Source organism: Chlamydotis macqueenii, chromosome 1, assembly GCF_036417535.1.
Source record: "Chlamydotis macqueenii isolate bChlMac1 chromosome 1, bChlMac1.mat, whole genome shotgun sequence".
NCBI lineage: Eukaryota > Metazoa > Chordata > Aves > Otidiformes > Otididae > Chlamydotis > Chlamydotis macqueenii.
In genome coordinates this window covers 212,377,308-212,404,254 of record NC_141556.1, presented here as the reverse complement: position 1 = coordinate 212,404,254, position 26,947 = coordinate 212,377,308, and the positions used below count along the sequence as shown (strand labels likewise).

Genomic DNA, 26,947 nt, shown 5'->3' with positions numbered 1-26,947 from the left:
CACGGAGGGGAAAACACCTCAGTGCCACCAAACAGACCTAAGGGAGCGTGATTTTGCCCAAAAAAGCGGGTGAGCAGAGCGGCCGCAGCGAAGGTGCGACGGTGCCCATCCTGCCTTCTCTCTACAGGGGCGTCCCACGGGCCCTCTGAGCCAAACGTACCCCCAGCCGGCATATTCCCCTAGTCTTTCCCTAAATCTGCCTTTTTCACCTCAACATTTTCCCCCTTCCAAGTTGCCCCCGTCAGACGAGGGCGACGCCGCCCGGCCCGGCCTTCCCGCGCCCGCAGGCCGCAGCCCGTCGCCATGACAACCCGCGGGCCTCCGCTCCCGCCGCCGCGGCGGCGCTGGCGGCGGCTCCTCCCCCGGCCGGGCGGGCCCAGCCCCGGCCCCCGCCCGCCGGGCCCGGCGCCCTTCTCCCTCCTCCCCTTTCCCCTTGCTCCGTTTTGGCCTGAAACGGCAGCCGCGATGGCTCCGGCCGCCGACCGGGAGGGTTACTGGGGCCCGCCGACCTCCACCTTGGAGTGGTGCGAGGAGAACTACGCCGTCTCCTACTACATCGCCGAGTTCTGTGAGTGGCCGCCCCGGGCCCGCCGCCATCTCAGTCACCCCCCCACTTCCCCAGCCCTCCGTGCCCTCACCCCACTGACTAGGCCCCACGGCAGGGGAATCCCCCCAGCTCCACGGCCCCTCTTTCCTGGGGGGGGGGGGGGGGGGCAGAATGGCGGAGTAACGGGGCCCCTGCCCCTCAGCCGGCCCCGGCGGGTGGAAATGGATGTTTTCCTGTCCCCTTTCCCCTCAAATCCTTGACTTAAGGAGGGGGTGGTGTAGCCCTCTCTCCCTCCCTGTGCCCCAGCGTGTTGTTTTGGGCCCCCCCATCCCAAGTCTGGCCTTTCGGCCTGTGTCTGAAGCAATGGTAGGGTGGGAGGAGGGTGTCTGGGAAATTGAGGTGGCTGAGATGGGGTGGCCGGGTGAGCTTGGTCTCCAGGGTCCCGGCACTGGAGCAGGGGTGGTTGTGTGGCACTATGTGGGTGGCTGAAGAGGGGAGTTTTCACCGAAATCGCGCCGTGTTGTAAAGCCGTCGGGCTCTGCAGCTCTGCTCCCCTTGAGATGGGAGCATCTGCCCAGCCACGGCCGATCAAACCGAGCAAAACTGTTCAGGGAGAGCAGGGAGGGAGACGATATCTCTACGGAAGAGGCATCTTCATCCAGGAGAGACACCTTCACCCAGCTGGTCTTTGGTGGGTCTTGACCATCATCAGGTTGCTCCCTTGCAGGTGGCAGGAGTTAGAATAGCTCAAAGGGTCACTCTCCTGCAGGTAGTGGTCTGTTAGGATAGCTCGGAGCAACAGCAAGACAGCAGGCTGTCAGTTTGACCTCAAAACTCGGTTCTTCAGAGGCAGTCAGGAATTTCAACGCGTTCAAGCACATTTTAGGGAAAGAAGAAGTTGTTGCTTTGACTACGGGACCATCCAGCAGGTGCTTGAGAAGGGAGTAGATTGTGGTAGCAGGTGACGGAGCAAGCCCTCTGTCACTGATGTTTTGCCAAAAAATTTAACGTTTTTTATGCCCTGGGCAGTGACTTTCAAGGGTGTAGTAGTTGTACTTATGTGCTGCCACCTGACAGATGCCCTATTCTACAAAAAGCTTTCGCACAGATGAGACAGGTGCCTGCTTTTGAAGGGCTAAGACCCTAGGAAGACAGTACTAAAGTGAAGTGCTGAAGTGCTCGGAGTGGGCAATCTGAGGCGGCCTTTTGCATAGCTGGGATGCTTCCGCAGCGCTTTGGAAGGGCTTGGCATGCAGGAGATGGAAGGTTGGGCGTCCGTGCCAGGCTGTGACTCCTGGTTACAAAAACTGATATGGGTGAAGGACCAAAATGAATAGTTGTGAAAGAAGTTTCAGAGTGCAGGAATGGGAAGGAATACAGGATCTGAACAACAGTAGCACAGGCTACTCCGAGTCTAGAGACTCGGAGGAAAAAGGAAGTTGGTGTGTAGATTTATGGCTGAGAAGAGGCAGGCTGGCTTAAAGAGGGAACAAAATTAAATACTCTTAAAACAGGACAAACTTAAAAGTTTTAAAATAGAATGAGGCTTCCGCAGAGTATGTATTTTTGTGTTTTTCTTGTGGTAAAAAGCAATTTGTGAGATAATCCTCACAGGGAAGAGGAAGCTGTGTTGCTTCATCCATGTAAAAAGAAATTTGACTAGCATGTAAATTTTTTAAATAATCCCCGTGTTGTTGGCCTTATGAACTGATACTTTTCATCTGCTTCTAGATTATGCAGGAGAAGGAAGATGAGGATGAGATTAATGGTGGGAGGTGGCAATGTGTTCTGAAGAAAAAGGGGCTAATTTATAGAAGGTCTGGTCCCTCCTTACGGCTTTAGCGTTTGGGACTACAGTTTGTTGGTCTGTCACTTGCACTGAAAAATAATGTCTGTGAGGGATGTGCTGTAAATGAAAACATTTAAATGGTCCAAGTTTAAAAAGGAAAACAGTAAATAAGCCCACTTTATTTTACGGTTAATGGTAGATAATTTCAGTAGAGATGTCAACACCGTTTAGATTTTCTTTAGCAGTAGTTCTGTAACTGCACTTTTAGGGTCAGAGGAAATAATCTTTTTGTGTGTGTGATGGTCTGAACCCACTACTTTTAAATCTTAGCCAGCAAAAAATTGGTATCTTTCATAAAACAGCTAAGGGGTCTTTCCCAACTTTGTTTAAAATACTTAACGTGTATTACTTTGGAATATCAGAGGGATGTTACCCGGAAATCTAGTTGCTGTAGCAGAAGAGCTGAGAGTATATTCAGGGTCTGTGTGGCCCAGCAGTCTTCTGTCAGTTGCTGTGCCTTTATAGCCTCCATACTCTTATCAAAAATGCAGATTCAGGGAGCAAAAAAAAACCAGAAAGTACAAAAATATTTTTCTCATCTCTCTCAGCATTCTGATTGTGGTATTTTTGATGTTGCTGACACTGTTTTTAAAACTCACGCACAGCCTGTATTATTTTAAGTGTTACCTTCTAGAAGAGTGAAAATAGGTTTCTGACTTCTTGCTGTCTCAGTTAAGCTGATGGTATTTAAAAATTTTGCATTAAATGTTTGTTGTAAATAATGTATAAGAAACTATTGGAGGCCCAAAGCTTGAAGGATAGTGGCAGGTCCAAATCAAATATTATGCTTTTCTTAGGTTGCAGGCTGAAGAGCCAAACTGAAGGCTTGTTGTGCAAATTACGTCTTTGAGCCGTTTAGCAATTTGTTTTTAATATGCTAATTTTAGTACAAATTGCTACATTGTGTTCCAGAAGCCCACATGCAGTTCTTTGCCATTCGCTCCTTAAAGAACTAGTGTAGATTGTGGCAGCTAATCACTTGTACGGATTCAGAGATGTGAAAGTGAGGTGAGGTGTTTTTGTAGCACTTCATATTTGCGTTCTCTGGATGTACCCCAAACACAATGACCTGTATGCGAAGTTTCATTTTTTTTTAATAATGAAAAATGCTTTTTCTTGCCTTTCTGAGCCTGCACCTAGCCAGTTTTCCTCCCTTGTGGAGGTGGATGACTAACTGCTCTATGTTCTTCTGTAGAATATTAAACAAATTGAAATGGAAAACCAGTTGAAAATGATTATTTTGCCAGCTTAACTTTGTTAAGCCCTAAAATGATTCTTCTATCCCTCACTAATCAAATCTATTGTATGGTGTAGCAATTCCTTCTTTGGGGTTTCTCAGGAGTTTTGGATTGACTCCTGTGTGCTGGAGGGCAAGCAGGAGAGATGTTTGGGGTTTTTTGTTTTTTTTTTTGACTAATCTTTTCCAGCTCCCAGTGCTTATTTGCTGAATTACTCAAACTTTTGTACACCAACTTAAAAAAAAAAAAAAAAAAAAAAGGAAAGAAAAGGAAAAACCCAGCATCCTCCCACTCAAGCAAACAGAACAAGGTCAAATGAAAGTGCTATTGTTTAAGCGCTTAAATGTTACAGTTTACTCCCTATTTTAGCAGGGTTGATGTTTCAGGCCAGTTTAGCCCACGCACTGTTCAGTTTTGGCGGTTTGTTTTGATGGGAATGTCTACACAATAAGTGCCTTACCCTTCTTCATTCACTGTCATCCCTGTAAGAAAGGTTTATCTTGTAGAATATGAGGAGCGGATATAACTAATCTTCAGAGATTTCCTTTGTTGAAAACGGAGAGAGTAGTATCAATTTGAACAAATACTTTAAATTCAAAAGAGCCCCCTGTGGTACCCACGGGTTTATAATTCTCAGTCAGGAGAATCGTGGGGGCGAATTTGTTGTTGTTGTCAACTCAGTGCTCTGGTAGTTTGGCTCAAACGTGAGTGATGTTTCCAGATATGTGAAATATTGCCTTGAGCTATCGTTGTCTGTGAGTAGACGCCTCATGCACAACACGACTGCTTTTGAGATAGTATATCCTTATGTTGGCATTTGCAGCAGCCAGCATCTGGAATATAGCTCTAGGCTTCTCAAGGAATTGGTGAAATTGTTTCTTTCTTGGCTTCTTTCTGGTCGTGTCTCAGGATGTTCTGCTACCTTCATGTAGGAAACTATTTTTTAAAATTTATTACCAGGGTTAAATCCATTGTTTTTTGTTTTCATTAGAGATCTGGTAAATAAATATTTGTAACTGTGCTTTCCTTATGACACTCTTATTTAGAGAAAAAAAAAAAAAAAGAGAATCTGCCCATGTTTCTAGCCATTTTTGCTGCTCTTCCTTAAATCTTTCCTATTTTTCCTTCAGATAAGAGATTGAGATAAGATTACTGTTACCTGTGTTGTTAGATGGGAGAGGTCTCATTAATGCGTAGACTGCCATCCAAGCATTCTCTACATTGTGAACAGTAACACAAAAATACTGGGTGTTTTTTAAGCTTTGCTCAAAAAAAGATAGCTGTCAAAAGATGCACGTATCTCTGTTTTGGATGAGAATCATTACTTCAACAACTGGTAAATTTTATGCAAAGTTAGAATAATCTCATTAATACTGAATTTTGACTGCCACATACGTACCATCACCTGTTCCTCATGAGCATCCTGCTGTATTTTGCCTCCTTTGCCAGAGGCTTTGGAAAGCAGCCAGAGACTGTTGGGCTAGGTACTATCCAAGTGAGTTTAAAAAAATTAAAATAAAGCCAGCTCAATGTGGCTTCAAGAGCTGTGTCTGTTTTTTCGGTAATAAAATGGCAGGTGAAGGAAAACGCACCGGGATTAATTGGGTGTGATCAGCCCAACTGCCTGGCTGCGGCTGAATTATTTAAAGACATCATGACACAAAAGAGTTCTAGATGTCACAGCCTCACAGATTTTTAAGACTCAGAGGGATCTGAGTGTGTAATAATGACCTAATTGCAGGAAGGCACATCACAGGTTTCCTCTTTAAATTTATCAAGCTCCTTGAGGGAGCTCCCTCAACTTAGGGGGCAAATGAAAAGGTAAAGGGAGCGTTAAACTAATTGATGGTGGCTATAAAGTCAAGTGGAGTGTGCAGAACGGTGCTCAGCTGTGGGATGCTTTTCAAGATGAACACTTCCAGCTTGCTTTTTGCGGTGGACAAAAAGGAAGCTGAAAGAGGGGTTCCTTCCTTCAAATGATAATATAGCAGAAGTAAACTCATAAGCGAGATGGATGGTCTCTGCTGTCATGCTTTCTTATTTCTTTAATGATTTTAAGTGGTTTTGAGTCAGTGGCAAACACTGTTGTGTTTATTTCCCTTCCCAGACTGTAAATGTATATACAAGACTTAAGCCTGAAGGTAGTCTTGTGGCCCTGTTTTATGTATTTTGCCACAATTAATGATTGTTATATATATTTTTAGGTTCTTCCTTTTTGTTTTAGTTGGTTTTGATGCAATGCAACTCTCTCTTTCATCTCATGACAGCTTAGTTTTCTGTTTTCCCAGGAGCCTTCATTGAAAGACAGGGTCAAAGGCTTTTGGGAAGTCTACATTTGTCCAATCCATCACATTATGGATATGCTTAAAACTTCATGGATGCTGTGGTAATGGACCACGTGTGTGTTTATCTACTAATACTTGTGTAGTTATTAAGTGACAATAAAATTCTTAAATACGGCTTAACAAAGCATTTGATTACTCTATAATTAGTGCTTCGTATTCAGTGCTTGTGCAGCTGGCAGCTGGACATCTGCCACTCCAAATGGTAACAGAGCAGTGGCATTTGTACACTCTAATTTTGCTTATGTGCAAACTAAGGCAGAAAGGCTTATGAACTGCATGATATGAATTTGTCAAATACATATTTGTAGCTAGAAATAGGAAGATTAATGTAAAATTAATTATGGTAAAGAAACAGTGCTGACTTTTAAATGCCTTTAAATGAGCCTTTAGTCACAGATAAAAATGACTGTTGTCATAATTGAAAGACAAAAATGTCTTTAGTCTGGGGTTTGTTTCACAGATCAGTAGGGAAGATGTTTTTTAAACGAAAGAAGGATTTAATAATCATTGCAGAAATGTTCAGAGGAACTCTGGGAGTTGTCTCCAGTCCCAACAGCTCAGCAGGATACGGTTGTTTTATTTTGCAACGCGTGCAAGTGCTAACACACCTGACTGTTTCTCTGACTGTCTCAAAAGCCTAAAGAGCATCACAGAAAGGTTCATGGATCATAAAAGAAGAAAATAGGAAGAGTTCTTTTAATTGAAAGTACGTATCAAAACATGAAATTTATAATGCTAGAAGGGAACCCGCTTACAAGTGGTTATCAGGGAGAAGCTACCTGCCTTTGGTTGCTTTGAGTTTTCTAGGTCTAGGGCTTTTCACACCTGCTTCACTAATTACAGCCGTTTTTCAGTCAGCAGAGAAGCTGAGCTGCTGCGTGAATTAAAGGTGCTTGGTTATTCTGTGGTTGTGGAAGTACTACAAAGAAGGAAGCAAGGTAGGTTTCAGGAAAAGAAAAGTTTCTAGAGAATGTTATAACTCAAAAAAAAAAAAAAAAACAAACCAAAAACAAAAACCCAGAGCAGCACTGCTTTAGTGTTGGTCTTTTACCATTAATTGATCTGAATATCCCTATAGGGGCAAGCTCTGGGTACAGTCCCAGTGATTTTGCTGAGCAGTGTTCAGATTTAAGGTTTCAGGCGCAGACCCTTTTATGCACTTGAAAATGCAGCTGTAAAATACTTGGGGTTTTTGTGCTAGCCCAAAACCCTGAAGTGTCTGACCAGGATATTTTTTTTCCTATCTATTTTTGACAATTAATTTCCTTGAAGAAATATGCTGCATATGCACTGTGATCAGTGACTGAAAACCTGACATTTTCTAAGTGATCAGTGCTGTCGGCATCTGCAGAATCATTAGCTCTTTTACAGTAAGTCCATCGACCTCTGGCAGAGTATGTAGTTCAGCGTGTCTGGAGCTTGGGAGGCAGCAGTGGCCCTCTCCATCAGTCCCAGCGGGGAGACACAACCTTTGTTCCCCTCCTTACCCTTACGAGGTTCCTCTCCAGTTCCTTGTCTTTCCAGCAACTGGTGACTCAGCCTGCCTTCCACATTGCAGAGCTTTCCTGAGGGAAATTCCAAACTTTATTTCAAAATTGAGATTAGTGTCCGGCAGTGTATCTGTTTCCCAGCTGTGTCCTGGGGCTTTATTTTATTTTATTTGGTTTTGTGTTATTCCTTGGTTCCTTTGAACTTGTTTCCTGAATCTAGTGTCCTTGGATTTACCCTGGAATGATGTGTGCAGAGTGTGTGGCTCTTAGAGGATCTCCAGCTGGCTTTGTGAGCAAAGAGGGTATTTCTGCTTGCAGCCTAGTCCAGGCAATGTTGCCCTTGTTTTCCTCTCTAACCAGAGGAGCTGGAAAAGGGGACGAGAATGTGGACTAGTTCAGCTGGACAAGGTTTAGGACGTTACTTTCAAACTTGACTTTTAGATTTGAGGAGAAGGCAAGGCTCAGTCTTCTTCAAGCAAGAAAGCAGACAAGCAGAATTGGAAAAAGATGTGGTGTTGGGAGTGAGCTGAACATCTGCCTCTACCTAACACCACGAGTGAAGCCAGGACAGTGTACATAACTCATACTAGCTGTGCCTCTCCCTCAGTTTCTTCCTTCACATCTGCTTTTCTGTGAGTCATGAGGGTATGCGCACGACACCAGAGTATGTTTTGTCTGAATTCCAACTGGTAGGATTTCAAGGTATTAACTTTATGGTCATACAACATGACCCTGGAAGCTCTCTGATTTATATGGTGCTTTAACGAGCTCATTATTTGCAGCGGAAGCTCAAGATGCTACTACCCCGTAGGCTGGAGTTTTAGTAATTGCTAATTCCAGTTGGATAAGGATTTTCATTTGGACAAGATCCGGCATCTAGGTATCAGATGCAGTATTAGATCAAATAAGTCATCCTGTAGAGCTGTGCAGCATAGTTGAGCATTAAAAATACTCTAGACACTGACAGTCTTGGGACACAGTCTTTGGGTATTAGATCTGTCATTTCTTTATCAGGTTTTCTTCATCTTCCCTGGTCAACACCATTTGTTTGTTCAGGCAGAGAAGTGCTTCCCAACTGGAAAGCATGCTACTGTAATTGCCTTCTAATGGGTGTTTTGACATTACAATGAGAAAACGCAGGGATACCTGAAAAAATACTTAGGGGTCTTTGAGAAATACAATCTGCAGATCTGGCTTTCTCTGAAATCACATGGGTCACCTACAACAGGGAGCTGAAATGACCCAAAGAACTGATTTTATTGTTAGAGTGGAATTCCCATTTCTTCTGGGTAAAATGGGTGTATTTTTCCTCTACAAGTACTTGAGAAGGTTTGCTGTATAAAAAAAGAGTATGTTTGTGCGATTCTCGTTATAAACTTGATTGCTCTTGGAGGGAGTTTCCAGTGCTGCTCTCCTTCCAGAGACTGCCAGGTCCGTGCTGGCCCCAGACTGCACAGGCAAGCTGCAGAGCCTGCTCTGGGGGTTATTACTCAAGAGGAAAGCCGCAGGGTGTATTTCTACGGATATTCCCTGCATTCCTCCCACGGGATACAGATTTTCTTTCAGGTTTTAAATCTTATAGACTTAAGAAAAAAAAAAAAACAAACAAAATATATACACTCAGAGTTGCCCCAGGTGATAGTTTGCTCATGAATGAAAACTGATGCCTTTGTTTTATTTTTTTTTTCCTTTGGACTTTTTTTCCCCCAAGTCCTTTTCACAATGGTGGAAATGACCCCTATAAGCAGACAGAACTAACTGTATGCAGTGTGGTGACCAGCACAGAAGTAAACAGCCTCGAAAACGGGAGAAGCAAAACATTTTTCTTTACTTTTTCAATTTAGTAACAGAAATTTAGAAAGAAGGTTGGCGATGTATTCTTGTTCATAGCACCCTGTACCTGCAAATCTGGCTTCTGCAAATGGTACAGTTTAATGCCATCTCCATAAACATGCAGCTAGTAGTAGCGATGTGGAAGTTTGTGGCTTTCCTTAGAAGCAGCAGAGCGAAAACCAGTTGAGCGTTGCCAGTTCGTATCGCTTCTGCCTCTTTGGAGCTGGTGAGTGCAGTCTCCAGTAATAATCAGCTCTATTGAATTGTGTCGATGCCTTGGAAAGCAGCAGAGCAATGCACCGTGGTAGTGAAATCATACAGCAGATGTTGTTTTCGTTCACTTAACCAAACTGCTATGGCTTTGTGATCCATGGTATCACAGTTGCTTTTCACTCCGAGGTTTAGGGTTTGGTGGCTGTTAAATCTTTCAAGGCCCCAGTTTTCTCTTCCTGTGAGGCCCCTCAGAATACAGGCTTCAGCACAGTACTCGAATGTTAAAACTCTTGAGTACATCCCAATTTAATTTTTCCTATCTTTTTTTTTTTTCTTTCTGTTCTACACTGCAGAGAAATATCTAAAAGCTATTTCCTTTTCTTAAACGCCTTTCCTTCCAAGCTCTTCAGTTCTCTTTCCTGCCTTTAAACTCTTCCAAGCTGATTTCCACATGGCTTTTGTATTAACTTTTTTTTTTCCCCCTCTGTTTATGGTACTTTTTCTACCTTTGTCTCAAATCTGTCCTCTGAAAGTTTCCTCTGCTGTTCTTTGGGCCACCATTTGTGCTTGGAACTTGGCTGATTCTGAGTTCAGTTTTTGACTGTTTATTATTCAGTAACATTGACTTCTGCCCAAATGCTTGCCACTCACTTTATGGACTGTTATTGTGTAGATATATTAAGTTATAACAAAAATACTGTGTTTAAAGCTTGAACCTTCGGTGTGTTGTATATCTCTTCCTGTATTTGGTTTAGATTGAAAGATACTTAACATTTGGACTTTGATCTTACTATCTTTGTGGAGAAGCAGCTTCATTTTTCCATCTAGATAAATAGGTTTTGCCAAGGTTTGTGGGCGGATAGGCAAATGCCATTTTTTTTCTCTTCATTTTTCAAGCAAGAACAATAAAGTTGTCTTGGAATGACATTTGGACAGTGACTAAAGAATAGAGTTGGCGTTAGAAGCTGCGGACGAGAAGCGACAACCTTCGAGTCTTGGGTTAGTGAATTAATTGGGTTCTGTTGAAAGTTCTTGCTGGAGGTTGTCATATTAACTGGAAAAGGTTATGAAGTCTAGAGAAAAGAAGTGCCTACGTAAAAGAGAAAGCTGGGTATTGAGGTAAGAGTCTGAGTAATTTCTGAGATCAGGTGTCTGTCTTTTATCACATGTTCCACGTAGCCTTACGATTTTTCATTTAAGGCAGTTCTGCAAAACAAGTTAGTTACAGGTGGGATTATCTACTAGTACTGCTGATAAGAGAGGTAATGGCACCAATCGGTGTTCGGAAGATTGCTGTATATCTGAATCAGGCCGTGGTTGCTGACTGAATTCATTATCCCCGCGTCCTCTGTTTTACATTTGTCACATGAGTCTTTAATAGTTTTGGACACCCAGGGGAAATCCATGCTGATAGCAAGAAAGGGAGGAAACCAGGAGGATTTGTATTTTGAAGAAAGGCTGTTCTTCCAGTACCTAAAGGGAGCCTACAGGAAAGACTGGGAGAAACTCTTCAGTAGGGCCTGTTGTGACAGGACAAGGGGTAATGGTTTCAAAAATAGAGGGAAGTAGATTTAGATTAGATATTAGGAAAACATTTTTTACAATGAGTGTGGTGGAGCACTGTCCCAGGTTGCCCAGAGAGGTGGTGGATGCCCCATCCCTGGAAACGTTCAAGGCCAGGTTGGCCAGGGCTCTGAGCAACCTGATGTGGTTGGAGATGTCCCTGCTCCTGGCTGGGGGTTGGACTAGATGGCTTTTGAAGGTCCCTTCCAACCCTAACTATTCTGTAATTCTATGAAACCAACGCTACGAATACCTTGAGAACAATACTGACACACATTATTCTCTGCCATCCACCATCCAGTGAGCATATTTGGCTCCCAAAATGCTTAGCTCTCCTAGGTCACTGCGCAGTGCCTGGAAAAGTCCTACCAGAGCCTCTGAGATGCTACCCACAGCTTGCTGTGCGTCAAGTTGATCTGTCTGTTTGTGGTGAGAGATACTTTGGTAGCTCAAACTGTCAGGTGCCAAAAGCTGTGCTTCCTGCTCCGGACGGACCATTAGGCTTAGACAAGTTGGTGCAGACACTAACGTGAAGCCAGGATGCTGACACCAGCATAGAAGAAGAAAGGTTGGAAGGAGTTAAATATGCTGACAATTAAATGGATGACCACTGTAACATCCTATTGGTCACCGCTTCGTTTTAGCGGTGGCTGAAGAGTAAGCTTCCCCATCTTGGTTGTTTGCTTCCAGTCTGACATCATCAGCCTGTCTTAAAATAACATTTAAAATACGTTTTATTTTGTTTTCCAGTAAAGTCTCTAATAGCAGCAAATCTGCCCTTCAGCGATGGGCTTATTGCATGTAATATTCTAACTTTACATCATCTCAGCCTAATCTCTTTAGACTTTGATTGCATTTCCAGCTATAAGCACTTGCTTTCAGTGAGCTTTCTAGATTGGTATTTCAAATGATCTGCCTGTGTCAACTATTTTTACTTTAAATTTACTTGCAAAATCCTTCCAGGTGTACTTCACGTTAATTGGACTGCTTGCTATCCTTTCAGGTGCATGTTTATGAGGGAAATTATACTTTCTTTTGAATGAGGCTACCCGTACTCTAGGAAAGCAACATCAAATACGATAGGATGGCATATCGGCTAATTGTAATGGAATCTTATTCCCTGTAGTCCAGTTAATTGTGGATATCTTGGATTGGGAATAAAAAGTTCAGTAAAGGAGCTGTGTACTATCATATTTGTCCAGGCTGCTTCCTGCAATCTCAAAAAATGGCCAAGGATAGGTTCTAGTGCTTTTTTATATCCTTCAATACTGTTATTTTTTGTGTAGTGGTCCCTTCAAAACCCAAAAAAACATTTCGTGATGCTTCAGAATGCCCTGCACTTGTGACAGGCCTAAGTATGACAGACATAGTTAGAGCCACAGTAAGATAATTAGCAAAACTGACTTCAAAAGTGAGGAACATGGCTTTTTAATTTAGCTGGTTTAGGTATCTTTATTCTGGCCTGTCACCTCAGAGTACTTTCCTTGCAATTGCTTTCATAATTATCTGTTAAATTTCACAGTCGGTCCTTTGCATTTTGTAGTCTGACCTGTTAACCCTCTTCTGAGGAACAGCATCTCATGCAGGTGTCAGACTTCATTAATGAAAGGCTTCAATACAGATCCCTCTGGAAAAAAAAATAAAGAATCAGTCATGCTTCCTCAAAAGATCCATCAGTGCAAGTTTTGAGTCTTCAGACACTTTTTCTTCGTTTGTGATAGTCTTTAAGAATTCCAGTAGTAGTAGGAGGACTTCATTACGCTAAACATTATAAGAATTGGTGACAAAAATGTTGTTTCTGGAAAGTACCCAGTTCTTACTCTGATGAACTTTCTGCTTTGAAGCTTTATGCGAGGCGTTGTGGTGAACTCATTCATTTTTGTTGTGGCAGGTAGGGATGATCTAGTGGCTAGAGGAACACTTCGGTGTTTGAAAGTCCTGGCTTCAGTTTTATGCAGGTTTCTTTGTGACTCAGCCACCCTCTTCTAGCCTGTCCTCTTCTTGCAAGGATGTTAAGGATAAGTACGCAGAAGACTGGGGTTGCTCAGACACTGCAGGTGTTTTAGATTTGAGAGGGAAGAGCAAAAGTTTCTTAGCCCAGCAATGAACGTTTCACCATTGGAGTTTAAATCTGTATTATGAACACAAATATTGGATTTCTGGAATTGCAAGGGCGTCACTTTCTTATGAAGAAACATGTGGAGCTTTAAAATTTGGATTTGTGTAGTATTGGCTTTCACTCGTTTATTTTTAGTATAATCTACATACGAAGCAAGGTCAGCGTGAATACAGTCTCCTGTTAGGTTCTCATTTTCTAAGGTCTTTCCTAAACAGTAGCAAAGCACACTGCAGAGATGCGAGGGTAAAGAAAAGGACAGCTTGGCTGTAACCTGGGGCAATTCAGAAGCGGTTTAATAAGTGCTTTTGTAAGACGTGCGTACCAAAGAGAGCTTGAGCATTAGAAATTACACCCACGCTTCACAGGTTTGAACTGAGCTTTCTTGTGCGTGCTTTGTTAGTACAGAGGGTCCAGAGTTTCTTCTAATTACCATTTGATTGTTTTGAAGAACACAAGTGTAACACGAAATACTATAATTGGAGTAAAAACATCTACAAAAATATTAGCTGAACTAGTATGAAGAATGCCAAGGGAGTGAATTCTGCAGCTGGAATATAAAGTGTGTAAGGCCATAAATTGGAACGTATTGCTTGATGCAGCATGTTGGAACCACTCATAAATGAGCACTGGGAATAAAAATCAAATTGTGTTGTTAATAATTAATTTTTTTTTTTTCTAAAATTACCTCATTGCCCCTCCCCAACCCAATAAATCACTGAAATGGTTTACCTCTTCAGAAGGATATCAACGTACACTTACATATCCTGGAAAAATGGAGGCCCAGCAAGGGAGAAGCAGCCTAGAATATCTAGAAACACTGCCCTGCACACTGACTTTAAACACTAAAACCTTCCCAGTTGGCCACCAGCTCTGCAGCAGCAATGCTGCCCTCAGCTTTTTTGGCCTTGTCCCAGCACTTCGACTTACTGGAAGCGTTTCTCTGTTGCGGCCGGGGCTGAGACGCGTGCGACTGGAACGCAGTGAGCTCCCACCAGTGGTATGCATCTCTGGTGGTGCTAGCGTTGAGGAGGAGACTGCATTCCTGCCTAGTTTGTGTCCTTTCTTTGTCCATGGTGGATTGTTTTCTTCCTGTATATTGCGGTGCGTTGTCCAGTCTTGTTTGAAACTGTTCCTGGATTTATGGCTCCTTTTGGGAGATGTTGCTTCTGCCAAATAAACTTGATTTCTAGGTATTCTACCTAAATTTCCCTTTTCATTGTTTCAGTCTGTTAGTGCTGCTCAGAATGCTCTTCTTTAAAAATACAATTTTTATTTTTTTTTTTTCCCAATGCTTCTTGTGTAAATCTGTTGCCTTTCCTGTAGCTGCTGCCTGGCTGACATTTAGGTAGCTGTTCTTTTTCTAAAGATCTTTCTTTTCCTTTGTAGTACTCGTGGCTGCTGTATCTGACCCTCCCCCCCCCATTTGTCCCTTGCAGTTTTTCTCATGATAGTATGCAAAGACGCGTTTCATATTTGCCAACATCGGTACAGAGTGAGATGAATACAGCCTTCCTTTGTAATGTACTTGCTTTATCTCATTTTTCTATGATGTTTTATCTACCTTTTAATTTTGATTCCTATGATCTGTATGAACATGCTCTTTAGAGTTCAGATTTTGTTTTAAATACCTAGGGAGATGTAATAGTCCCTCTAATAACCCATTAGTTTGAATTGCTGTTTATCTGTACCAGTTTTTATAGTTCTTCAGCAAGCTTTCATACATAGCTTATAGAGTTCAGTAATATTTGTTACTTGAGCATTTTTTTCCTTTTTGTTGTTAGAAATGCGGTGGCTAATACAAGTTGCAGCTGAATTGCTGAAGTTGCAGCTTCAGTTCACATCCACAAAAACAAAATCAAGGCTTGCTTAATATTTGGAAAAGAGAATTACAGTAAGTAAGAAATGGATCTTGTTCACTTAAAAATAAACACTCTAAACACCCCAAACTTCTCACCTTTGCCCAATTTTTATTTTATTTTTTTTTAATGTCAACATTGGTCCTGTGAACCAGCCTGGAGTAACTGTTGTGTTTCTCTGAGTAACAGGAAGTTTGTATCGATCCCTCATGCACATGAGCAAGTAGGGAGTTTAGTAATTACGTGTTGGCAAAATTCCCGTCAGAATGACTCTGTTTTCTCCCTTTGAGGTCCTTCTGAAATATCAAATGGAGACAGGAGTTTTCATTTCCTGACACTATGAAGTGCAGTTATTGTAGACTTTGAAGTGGAAGATATTAAAAATGGCTGGTGGAAGTGAAAATCTAATTGTTGTACTGCCCTCCTGGTGATAAGCCGTAAGTGAAAGCAAGATTGAAGTTAGTGGCCAAAACAGCTGATTCTGTGTAGCTGGGTCTTCTGAACAATCATGAAATGTCTATATTTTGAAACATCAGTGATACAAACCTCCTCTGGGCTCTGGCTTAGTTATTATTGAGTGATAATATATAGCATATACTGTATGGAAACCTGTTGGATTTTATTAAAATTAATTTCTCTATTGACATTCACCAATGCTGTGATAGGTGAGCTATGAAGTACTTGTATTTAAGCAAGGGCTCCCATATTAGATTTGGATGATTTCTTATTCTTATAAGGAAATACTCTAGATTCCTTCTCAGGCTTTAAGCTGTTAGGCTGCCTGCTCCTCCAGTTCAAATCTAATTCCAAACATCTTTTTGTCTTTTATTGTTTCTTGTCAGTGCGTAGTTGTTTAGAGCGTATTCCAGTTGATAGAGCGTAGTCCAGCTGTTAGAGCAAAGTCTCAGTCGTGGTCTCAGACTCTACTGCAAGCTAGGCAGAGAGCCCCCTGTTCTTGCCGTTTCCATGCTTTTATACCCATAGTTCCTCTAACCACTACCAGGCGTTCCTTATCGTCTTCCCACCACCACGTGTCCTCAATTTTGCTTCTCTTAGCAAGTCCCTTATTTTTCAATCCCAGGGCTTCTGATATTCATTGCTCCCAACAGTTTCGCCTTGTCTGGTGCTGCTGGACCACAGGACTACCCTTTTTATGGCTTTATTTTGCTGTTCTCTGTGTGTGTTCATCTTTGGTTTTATATCCTTAGAGATCCTTCCAAGAGAAAGATCTTTCTTTGAAAGACAGTGTACCTAGTGGTAGATGATTATGCTCTCAAACATGTCTGGATTGCATTGCTTTGCAGTTTCTGTAAATTTGGTAAACCCTCTAATAATGAGATGTAGTTTGTACCAGAACTGCTTGAGATGATTCCAGAAACAAGTGCTGTGTGATAGAATTCCTTATATCTGAAAGCAGCTGGAAGGATGATTCAAGTTCTGCATGTGTCGTGATGCCATCTGACAGGGTTTGTTTTTTATAATTATTTTTATTTTCTTTGTGCAATGACAGAAGAAGCTACATGATCCAGGAAGTGCCACTCTGAAAGTGACTCTGCAGAGCACCACGATATCCAGAGAATGAAATGGATGTTTTCAGCCTCAAAATCTTGTTTGTTTACTTACTTGCTTGTTTACTTATTTGTTTTACTTAAAGGGACACTTTGGCTTTATTGCAACTTATTTTGGAAAACAGTAACCACTTTCCTTTCTCCTGTTTGACAGTGAGGTGCAGTTGTCCTTAAGGGGAGGCTGAAAGCCTGTGATGAATGTCGTGTTTGTTAGTCCTGATTTTCAATGAGCTTTTTATGCGTAGTCAACTTCTTCAGCTGCATAAATTTTCTTCTTTGCTCTCTGAGGGTAATATTTATTTCCATTGGTTTTTAGTCTTGTGGAAACCATAGCAGAGTGAAAAGTCTTCATTTGACAGAGATAGAAAGAGCATTTTAACATTTGAAAAGATCCTTGTAAGTTGGTAAATCTTGCAGTCCTTCTGTGATGATGATATTTTTTGCTTCTTTTTTATAATACAACTTTTCCTCTCTCACTGAAAACATCACCTATATTCTGACCCATCCCTGGAAACATTCCAGGCCAGGTTGGCCGGGGCTCTGAGCAACCTGATGTGGTTGGAGATGTCCCTGCTCCTTGCAGGGGGGTTGGACTGGATGGCCTTTGAATGTCCCTTCCCACCCAAACCGTTCAGTGACTCTAGGTTTGTGTACTCTCTAACTGTACCAAGCTCTCTGTAGAGCAGTAAACAGTATATTGTACCCCTGTTTGCCTGTAAATGCTATTTCCTCTTAAGTTTATAGTTTTTTGTCTTTGCTTTCAATCTTTGTACAGACATTTGTGCATTTATGATAATACACATTTTTTTTTAGGACCCGAAGATTACTCTGAATGTACATGCATTGTAAAAAAGATGTCAAATTTTGCTGTTGCATTGGTAGAACAGGGTGCAGATGTGGTTTAACACTTGTACAGCTGTCCCTCTCATAGACAGAGGCCTGTTGAAATTATGTTTTGCATAAATTTGATTTTGGTCTGCTACAGTATGGCGTTCTCCCAGTGAATAAAACAGTAGTTTGGAACTGCTTTACATTAAAACAGTCTTGAAAAACTTGTATGAAACTTATAAGGTCAATCTTGCACTCTGCTTTTGCCATGATTAGACATTAAATTAACACTTTACTCAGTACCATAGTCTGTTTTACTATTGTGCTAGGCCACGGCATCATGTCTTCTGGCTTTTGAGCTTCCTGAGCTTCACCCTGAAAGCAGGTGCGTTCATCATGCTGCCCATCTCTGTTGGGAAGCAGTTGTAAATGTCTCCTCTTCATTGGGGAACTGTCCTCTAACTTATAGCCTGCATTTATTTAGCCTTCGTTTATATCTATTTATTCTTTTATCGGTATTATCCTTTAGTTCATACAGCTCCCTTTTGCCCCTGGCATTTACTCATGGTGTGTTTACAGAGCCAATTCCATCCAGCCGTTGTTTCGTTAGACTAGATGAGCTGGGTGATTTTTGTCCCTTCTGATGTTGTAAGCTCCCATTCATCACCACCATCTCTGCACCTTTTGTGCTTACTCTTTTCTTTTATCACTAACTGGAGAACAACGTATTCTACAGTTAGCTTGCATGAGGACATTACTATTTTCCCTGTCTCTGTGAGAAATAAATTTAGGGGATTTGATGCCTACAGTGATGGCTTATGGTCAGTCACCATGTGATCTTAATTCACTTTTCTGCCTCTTCAAATAGATTAATCCTGCATTTGGAATAAGGATTCACGTTCACATTGAAAGGCACGTTCTTGGCCATCATATTTAAGCCCGTTCCTGTCATTTCAGCCCGTGAGTTCACTCATTTCTTTATCTGATAATCTAGTCCTCCTTTCTGTTGCCGACATGCTGTGGATAAACTGCTGAGAAGCAGTCTTTGGTCACTAAAGGAAAATCAGATCACTCCCTGGACGAGTATTCAAGGAATCCAGAACTGAAATACAAGAATGCTGTACAGAGTTAAGCCCAGGTCCATCCGCATGCCGTCATATAATTTCTGATACGCTAATTTTTTTACAGGCATAACCAATAATCTCTTCTGTAACTATTTTGCACACCTTCTACCTCATACCTTAGTCCAATCTCTGGTTTTCCCAAGGAGATCTGCTGCATTTTTTTTTCCTCTTTTTTTTTTTTTAAATATAAAATCTTGTGAAAAAGCAGAATATTCAGTTTCTTGACAGTTAACTTTTTTCCCCATTTTCAACTTCCGTATCTGTTTCCTTCAAAACTTGTTTCAGTTCCTTGTTTGTTAATTAACTTTAGAGTTATGGGTCTGTAGGTCTGTCACCTTTTTCTTCTTTCTTGGTATTGTTTGCTAATCTCTGTGCATATCCCACTGCCATTTTTGGATGGAATTAGTAAAAATCCCCTTTAATGAATGTATAAGCTATTCTATGTCAGGATAATCCTGTAAAGACTAGCTGCACTTTTATGAAATACACGCTCCTAGGGACCTTGGGTTTGAAAGAGGCCCTGTAGTTTTTGTTCTTGAAAGAAGTAATTTTTGCTAGCAGCGTGCCAGAGGACTTCATTGTTCCCCTGCCCCCATTTCCCTTTTTAAAAAAATTTGCACAACTTTCAATAAACATGTTTTGCAAATAGGCTTGCCTAATCTGTGCTATAAATGTTCTGAATCATATGGGCCAAAAAGTCCAGAGAAGGAGTGGCAGGAATTTACAGCTAGATTAGTTCTATGGTATTTCCTCTCTCAGCAAGATGGTCCTAGCTTAAACACTCATAAATTTTCAATAATTTAACAGAATTACAGCTTTACAGGAAGCATTGAAGCCCTCACGTTCCTACAGAAGAATCTCTTTTCTGCGTTCTTACATCCATCTGAAGTTTGTTATCCTGCTGCAGCTCTCTTCTAAAGTCACATGCCTTTCCTGGTTGTGGGTAGACATATTGGTATTTCTTTTGTTCAGCATTTTCAGATTGGAAGTTTTGAATGGATGTAGTTGAGAACCGCTTTAGAAAGCAGAAGATTCACTATGCAGACTACGTAGCCTTTACTGTACTTTTCCAGGCTGGATTTTTGCGTGATTTGTTGGAGGACGTGGTAATGGTTGGTGTACCACGCAATACTGAGTTTTGGTGGATTTCTTCCAAACCTGGTCTTCACAGATAGTGAATCACTTCCCATTGCAACACTGTGGGAATGTGGTAAAAGGTTAATGATTGCCCAAATCATTTAAGCACGAAAAAGGCTTTTTATGTTGGTATAAACTTGTATGTCTTTGCAGAGCTGTATTGATTTCAGCTAGGTGTCTTTTACATGGAGGAACCTACGACAGAGCTGACTAGAAGAGTAAGATCTCTGACACATCTCTGTTTTTCTTGTTATAACTTGGTGAAATTCATGATTCTGCAGGAGATGATGTTAAATCAATAAGGAAGTGATTTAAAGAAGACGCGATAAAAATCAGATGTGATTTTTATCTGCCGAGACGACTGTCTCAAACTGAGATTTGAATCAGCTTTGTGAGAATTTAGAAGAGCCAACTTGTTAAAGTTAACTCGGTCCAGTTCTGCTTCATGTCTTCTGAAATAACCTGTTTTCCGTTTGGGTCTGGGGTCTGAATTTTCTCTAAACCTGTGAAGTATGTTTTCTTGTTCCCAGAAGTGCTATAATCCTTTGGGATTGCATGGTCATAGTTTGGTAGTTTCACTTTTCTTTGGGATGGATTTGGGAAGTAGGACTCCTGAAAAATAGGTGCTTGAATGAGGGGAGTGATTCAGGCATGGCCTGCTCACTCTTGTTCTTTATTTTAGAAAGTGAAACTTTTCTGATATTTTCTGGTGAATAAAAAAGCCAGAAATACGTTTGTTTGGGTGGTTTGTTTGTTTGGTTTTTTTTCCCCTAGCCTCTCCATAGCCTCATACATTGTACTTTACATTGAGATATTTGGAAATTAAAGTTTCAATTTTATATGTATTTAACTGACGATGTGTGAAAGTGTGCATTTTAATTTATGTGAGCAATATTCTGCCTTTTAAAAAGATTTATGCTTTTTTTCAAATTGCATGTCATTTAATTCCCATTACATAACCTTTACTCTCAAAATTGTGATTTGTGGTTAGGCTAAAAAGCTGAATCTGCATCCATTTCTGCTGAGAAATGTACCGTTTCCTTATGCTTCACTTAAACTTCTCGCTATTTTGTTATACTTTTGCAAAGGCCAGGACAGTTTGGGAGGGGGGAAGTATAAATCAGACTTGGTACAAAAATACTTCATCTTTGCCGGCGCTGGAAGAGTCTTCATGCCCCCTGGTATAAGAGCTGGACTCTTGGCTTGTTCCTGCTTTCTCTGATCTCTTCAACGTGTGTCATTTCTTTGCGTTGCATCCCAGCTTCAGCAGGAGGGATGGAAAGCAGTGGTGTCTTGTTGGAGTTTGGGATCTTGACAAGCTTTGGCAGTTGCCCGTCATGCCGATCAGTAGTGGCTTCTGAGTTTTTGCTATTCCTTAGCATACGCTCTTGCAGGCTTTGGTCTTGCATTGTGATCTGCGGTGCAGCATCGTGGCGTGTTCTGTGTGTGCGCAGCCACCAACGCTCTAACAGTAAAAGGCTGAACTAGTTTCATTTGGGAACGAGTTGTTCAGTGACCTTAAAGTACCTGAAGGGAGTGTGAAGGAGAGAATTCCAGTAATAGCTTTAAGAAAAAAGTAAACAAACAACTCTTAAAATACCAGACTTGAACTATTTGGGCCTTATATCTCCTTAAGGAATCAGGTTTTAACTCATGAGCTGTGCAATCAAGGTAACTATTTTTTTTTCTGCCTCCTGCCAAGAAAATAAATACTATCCAAGCCAAACTTTTTAGTTGACTTAGTATTTTGTTACTAGCCATACATGTGGAAAAAAAAGACAAAATAATTGAAATATTCTCAACCTTCATGTAGTTAACTCTGTTGTACCAAAATTTAGCTTTGCATTATGTGTGAAAGCAGAAGACAACTTCCAAAAAAGAAGTATCTTTCTGGATGGAAACTCTTGAAGCAATCTTTTAATGAGTGAATGCAGCTTTGTTTAATTGACGTGCGTAGTCCTCAATTATAAATCCCTGCTTTTCTTTTCTGTCCTACAGGGAACACAGTGAGTAACCTGATTTTCATTCTACCTCCACTCTATGGTGCGATTCAGACCTATAAAGATGGCCTTGAAAAACGGTATTTAGCTGCATATTTGTGTCTTACAGGTATGTGTCAAACTTAATTTGCTCTTTCATTATAAAGAGAGCTCAGATGCGCAATGAACAATACCCAAATATTAATAAACCAAGTGGTAAAATCCAAATATTATGTGTGTGAAACATAAACCTCAATTTGTAATATTTGTTAATGTTTACATGAAATTGATGTTTGTTGGAAGGATGTGAAGTTAGAATTCACTTAACTTTTTGAAGTTTTGGTGGGCTCTTTCTCTGGCCTTAAGTCCTGTTCAGTGCATCTTAGGTCACTGTGTCCTTTCATGATGATTTACAGGAGGTGTCTTGTGTGTCCTACTTCCAAACAGTTTAACACTATGTTAGTATTTTTTATGACATTTGTATGGAACAGTAACACAAAAAATAGCCAAGATCTCAGAGGAACTGGAAAAACATTCTTTAATGAGTTTGAATTTGTTTTCAGTTCCTCTTTGCATATATCACTCAGCAACCTAACTGCCATCATAGAATTCTATTCTGTGATGCTATGATATTTGGGAAGTTTTGCAAGGATGGAAGAACAAAGTGACGTTGGAGCATAGGTAAATTTAAGGGCACTCTGTTTTTTTCTAAAACAGCAAAATCCGGAGAAGAGCCAACTTCCTTTAAAATGTTAATTATACAACTAGAAGTCCATGTTCCTTATGAGAGAAGAAGATATTTGAAGATGATTCAGATTTGACAGTTGGGTCTCGAAGTAGATTTCACAGAATTCCTGTGTTTCACAAGATTTCTGTGTTTGCTGTAGCTCCTATCTCTGTGGAGATACCTCTTTCCCAGTCTTGTCAGTGGTAAGAGATTGGTCCCTTGTAAATGTTACTTTTAAGATTGGCATACTTATGTATTTAGATAAACATTGTCAAAACCCACGTATCCGTATGCTGGATGTATTTTTGATGCCAATTAAACTGTAATATATATTAGGTATAATTTCGTGGCTTTTCAGTTACTTCAGCTTTGCTGATATGTGTGAAAGATAAGCAGCAACAATATACAACTTTGGATGTCATCGGAACACTTTCCAAATGGCCATTTGTAGGCTTTTATGGGTTTGATAATTAATCATTTTTGTCTCTGTATGAAATAGTTGGGCAGAAGGAATTCTTGAAGGTCACGGTTTCCTTTTAAAAATACAAGGAAAAGAACAGTGTGTAAGCGTTGCTGAAGTTGACTCTTCGCATGTTTTTGAGTCGAAGTACCCTATACTGCCATTCCTTCTAAACTTAAAAAAAAAAAGGCAAAACTGTATGTTTCAGACTGTCTTCACTGTTCAGTTGTGGCTACCTCTGTCAGTGACATTTCATGATAGAGAAAGTATGCCACTATCTGACCAGAATGTCAGGGTGCCACACCAACACTGTCCTGAGTAGACTTTTTTTTTTACATTCACATGAAACAGTACATGAGAAAAAAAAGCTTGTCTTTGATCACAATGAATACCATGGATTTTATACTATTTTATACTGTTGTTGGTGTTCATGAAGGGGAGCTCAGCCTGCGTATTTGACAGCAGTGCTGGAGGGCAGTCCTGAGTTCCAGCTGGGCTCTGCTCATCTGTGACTGGGAAGCCTTTGACTCCTGTCTGACGTGATAAATGCTTGCATGGCTTGATTTTAATCTCATATGTTGGAACCTAATATTAAAGGTCATTCCCAAAAGTGTTTCTTTTCTGTTTTGTCTCTGCTTCAGTATTTGTAACGCTGGACTGTTTTACAGCACTTGAAAGCTGTGAAGGAATGTAGAAGGCTTTTTATTTTCTCAGTGAAAAACATGAACAGGATGGTTTGGAATCACAAACCTCTTAACATCTGTTCTACTACAGAATAAAAGCAGCAAATGTGAAGATAAACAGAATTTTAAATATAGTTAAAATATGTGAGGAACACTAGCATTCTTTCTGTGCATGTGACTGAATGAGAAGCATACTGAAGTGGAGATAGAGTAAGTGTACAGAAATTTCTTTTTGTAAGAAAGAACCAGAGAGAATTCTTTCCCTTACAGTAATTTTTTTAATGAATTTCACCCTGCTTACTTAATTCATAAGAAACAAGTGTAGACTTATTCTATAGAGGGATAGTGAATTTAACACGAACTGCTGACTTCACTTCATTAAAGACCAGATAGCAGAGCTTCTAACTAGCTAAGAGTGTCTAAGGGTTGTTTTGTTAAAGTAGAAGTTCTTTAACAATTCTGCTGTGAAGATGGGGGTGGAAGGGAGGGTACTTCAGGTTTTAACAACTTTGAATCATTACTGGGTTTTTACAAGATGTTATAAGACAGCTGTCAAAGCGGACATTAAAATTAAATCTATTGGCATTTGAGAACATAAGTGTTGTTTCTAGACATTATTTTGATCCAAATCAGCTGTTTCTTTTGGAAGCTTCCAGACATTTAGGTGATTGTCAGTTCCTTTGTGTTTTACCACGCTGTGTTCAGTGCTTCACTTTAAACCCCCCAATTTCTGTTGTTAACATTTATTTCCTCTTTGAACCAAATGCGTTTTGAATTAGGGAAGCAGTGTTCATTTCACATATGTGCTAAGATCCAAAGTTGGCAGGACAAGAAGGGGGATTTCTAAAGAACTGTTTAAATAAATTCCTTGTTCATACTGGTGCTGAGACAGAGCTGCGCTTTTCAGCAAGTTCTTTGAAATACAGCACACTTTTCTCAGCCCTTATTTCTGCTGCCTTTCAGCTCAAAGGGCACGTTGTCAGTGAACTCAAGAGGAACTGGATACAATTTTTAAGCTTTAGAGAAGTATTTAATCAACCTGTAAATTATGAGAGTAATCCTAAGCAATTACTTTAGCATATTGCATCTCATGAAGTATGTGGAACAAATCATCAGACTGTCACTGCCTCAAAGAATAAGCAGTTGTTTTTCGATGGTTCCTTTTGATGCTGCGGTATTGTATCAGGTTCTACCATATGACATTTCCTCATTCTTCCTGGAGAGCTATGATTCCCAAATGGTTTATATTCTAGAAGGGTCTCAATATAAAAACAAAATAAGAGAGTGTAATTGTTTTGGACCTAAGAAGATAAGAAAAAGCAAAGCCCGTGGAGTTATGTACTTTATTAGATATTTTACTTGAAATTTGGAAGGATTGTTTTGTTCTCTGTTTGTTTGGGCTGTTTAATAGGACTCAGTCATTCAAGCTGTGCCAAAGTGGAGGAAAAAAGGACGGAAAAAGTTTTCTATGTTAGACTTAGCCATAGGAGCTCATATACGACTTCATTTCCAGTGAAACTCTGTATCTATAAAAATAGTTGTTAGAAGCCCTTCAGTCAAAGTTAATTCCCTTATTCTTACCTAACAGCCGCAGAGAAGATGCTTAGGCCGTGCCGACGTTAGTAAATCAGATGTGCTCGGGAACATTCCTGGGTGCTGAAGCCAAGTAGTGTGGAGCAGCCCGTGTCTGTTCGTCTTAGCCTCCAAAAGAAGGTGACCGCATACAAATTCCCTGCTGGGCACGGGCTCTGACCTCTTCTGGCTGCTGGGCTGTGCCTGGGAGCTGCTGGGGGAAAATGCTTGTTGGAACAGGCCAGATTCACACCACAGACTGTTCCAACAATTCACTAGCACAGATGGTTACGTTATAGCGTCTGGGAACAGTCCCAGTTATGCTCGAGTTCACTTGAAGAGATGTACCCTTGGGGCAACCAAGGTCCCTCCGGTCTCTTACACTATGGAGGGAAACCATTACAAACCAAAATAATTCAATAAAAATTGTTCACGTAATTCTCCTTTTTCATCTTGTCTCATTCTCTGGCTGTTTATGATGCAGTATGTTGTTGTTTAGTTCCGTTCTATCACTGTAAGAAACCGTGGGTGGAATTCAGCTCCAGATTCAAACACCTCACAGTGTGTGTCTGCCTGTGCAGAGGGGTCTGTCTCCCACTGCAGTCAGTAAAGCCTAGAGAATCATTTGACTCACTAATATAAAATATCCCCTTATATTTGGCCAGCTGAATTTCTCTTTATAATGCCATTTTCTTAATGGAAGCTTTGACACTTAGTTCATGTTTAGATACCTAAATAAAGGTATTCCTTCAGAATGTTTTCATATAGTGCCTCTACAGATCTTGTGTATAATGCCAGATTATTTCTAGTATGGATATTACCTTGAAGTCTTCGATGGTGTCGAAGCACAGTGAAATAACTGTCTATGAAGTGAAGTTAGCAGATGCATTGCTTTTACATCATCAACACAGAACTATTTTATCAGCTGGCAGTAACCACACATTGTGTTTGCTGCAGGATAAAAAATATTATGTTAGTCTACATATAGCAGCTAACCTGACTTTGCATTTCCAGTCTTTTGAAGTGCTATTCTGATCTCATAACATTGTGACTTAATGTGCATTCTGTGCTTAATACGGAATTTATGTTATCCCCTTTAATTTAGAGGTTCGTTGATGTAAAAATGCGGAGTGAATTGTAGTATCTATGGAAAGTGAGTTACAGTAGTTACAGAGGAAATGGTGTTGCTTCCAATGGTGTTAAAACTTCCCAGCTGATACACAGCTCTTAGTGACTTAAGCTTCTTTGCAAAAGGAAACACCTAAAATGGCAGCTGTGACTCCTGCTTACACGATAAGGAGCAAATCTATTGCTCAGTTTGTCAATGGAAAATTGCTTCTATTGGAAATTGGTGTAATTGCAGTGATGGTGTTCACTCATATTTTGAAAAGTACGAAGCTGGCAGAACGACTCATTGCAGTGATGGTTTTTGTGAAGTCAATATTCCCTAGAAATGCCTTGATCCTGAAGTCGTTATGTGGTGAAAAGTTATAAGGAGCTGCATTCCAGTAGATCTCCAGGTAGAAGCTACGTGTGAAGACATTTGAGCCTAAGTATTAAACTGCTGTTTATCGGAAATAAATACATGTCAGGTCCCATGTAAGTTTACACGTTATGCTTTAAGCATGACAGAAAGGTGGCACGCTCTGGGCATAGCAGAGGAAATAAAGATTTCCTTGGCATGCGGTAGGGGTTTCCTCTTTTTATTTTGCAGCAGACTCTAACCCTGCATTAAAGCCACGAGACGGCAGCTCTGGCTAGCTCAGCCCTCGGCCCAGTGAGTGCAGTGTTAGATGTTAGTTCCCTTCTGCTGACG

General features: G+C 40.8%; 1 protein-coding gene across 1 annotated transcript in view; it reads left to right on the top strand.

Moving 5' to 3' along the window:
* Positions 1–413: 413 nt before the first annotated feature.
* The window catches only part of ACER3 (alkaline ceramidase 3), a 59,005-nt gene continuing 32,471 nt past the window's right edge, over positions 414–26,947 (top strand). The window contains exons 1-2 of the mRNA XM_086739732.1: positions 414–568; positions 21,709–21,819. Of these exons, the coding sequence (XP_086595858.1) occupies positions 466–568; positions 21,709–21,819 (214 nt within the window). The 5' untranslated portion in view covers positions 414–465. The remainder of the gene's footprint in view (positions 569–21,708; positions 21,820–26,947) is intronic.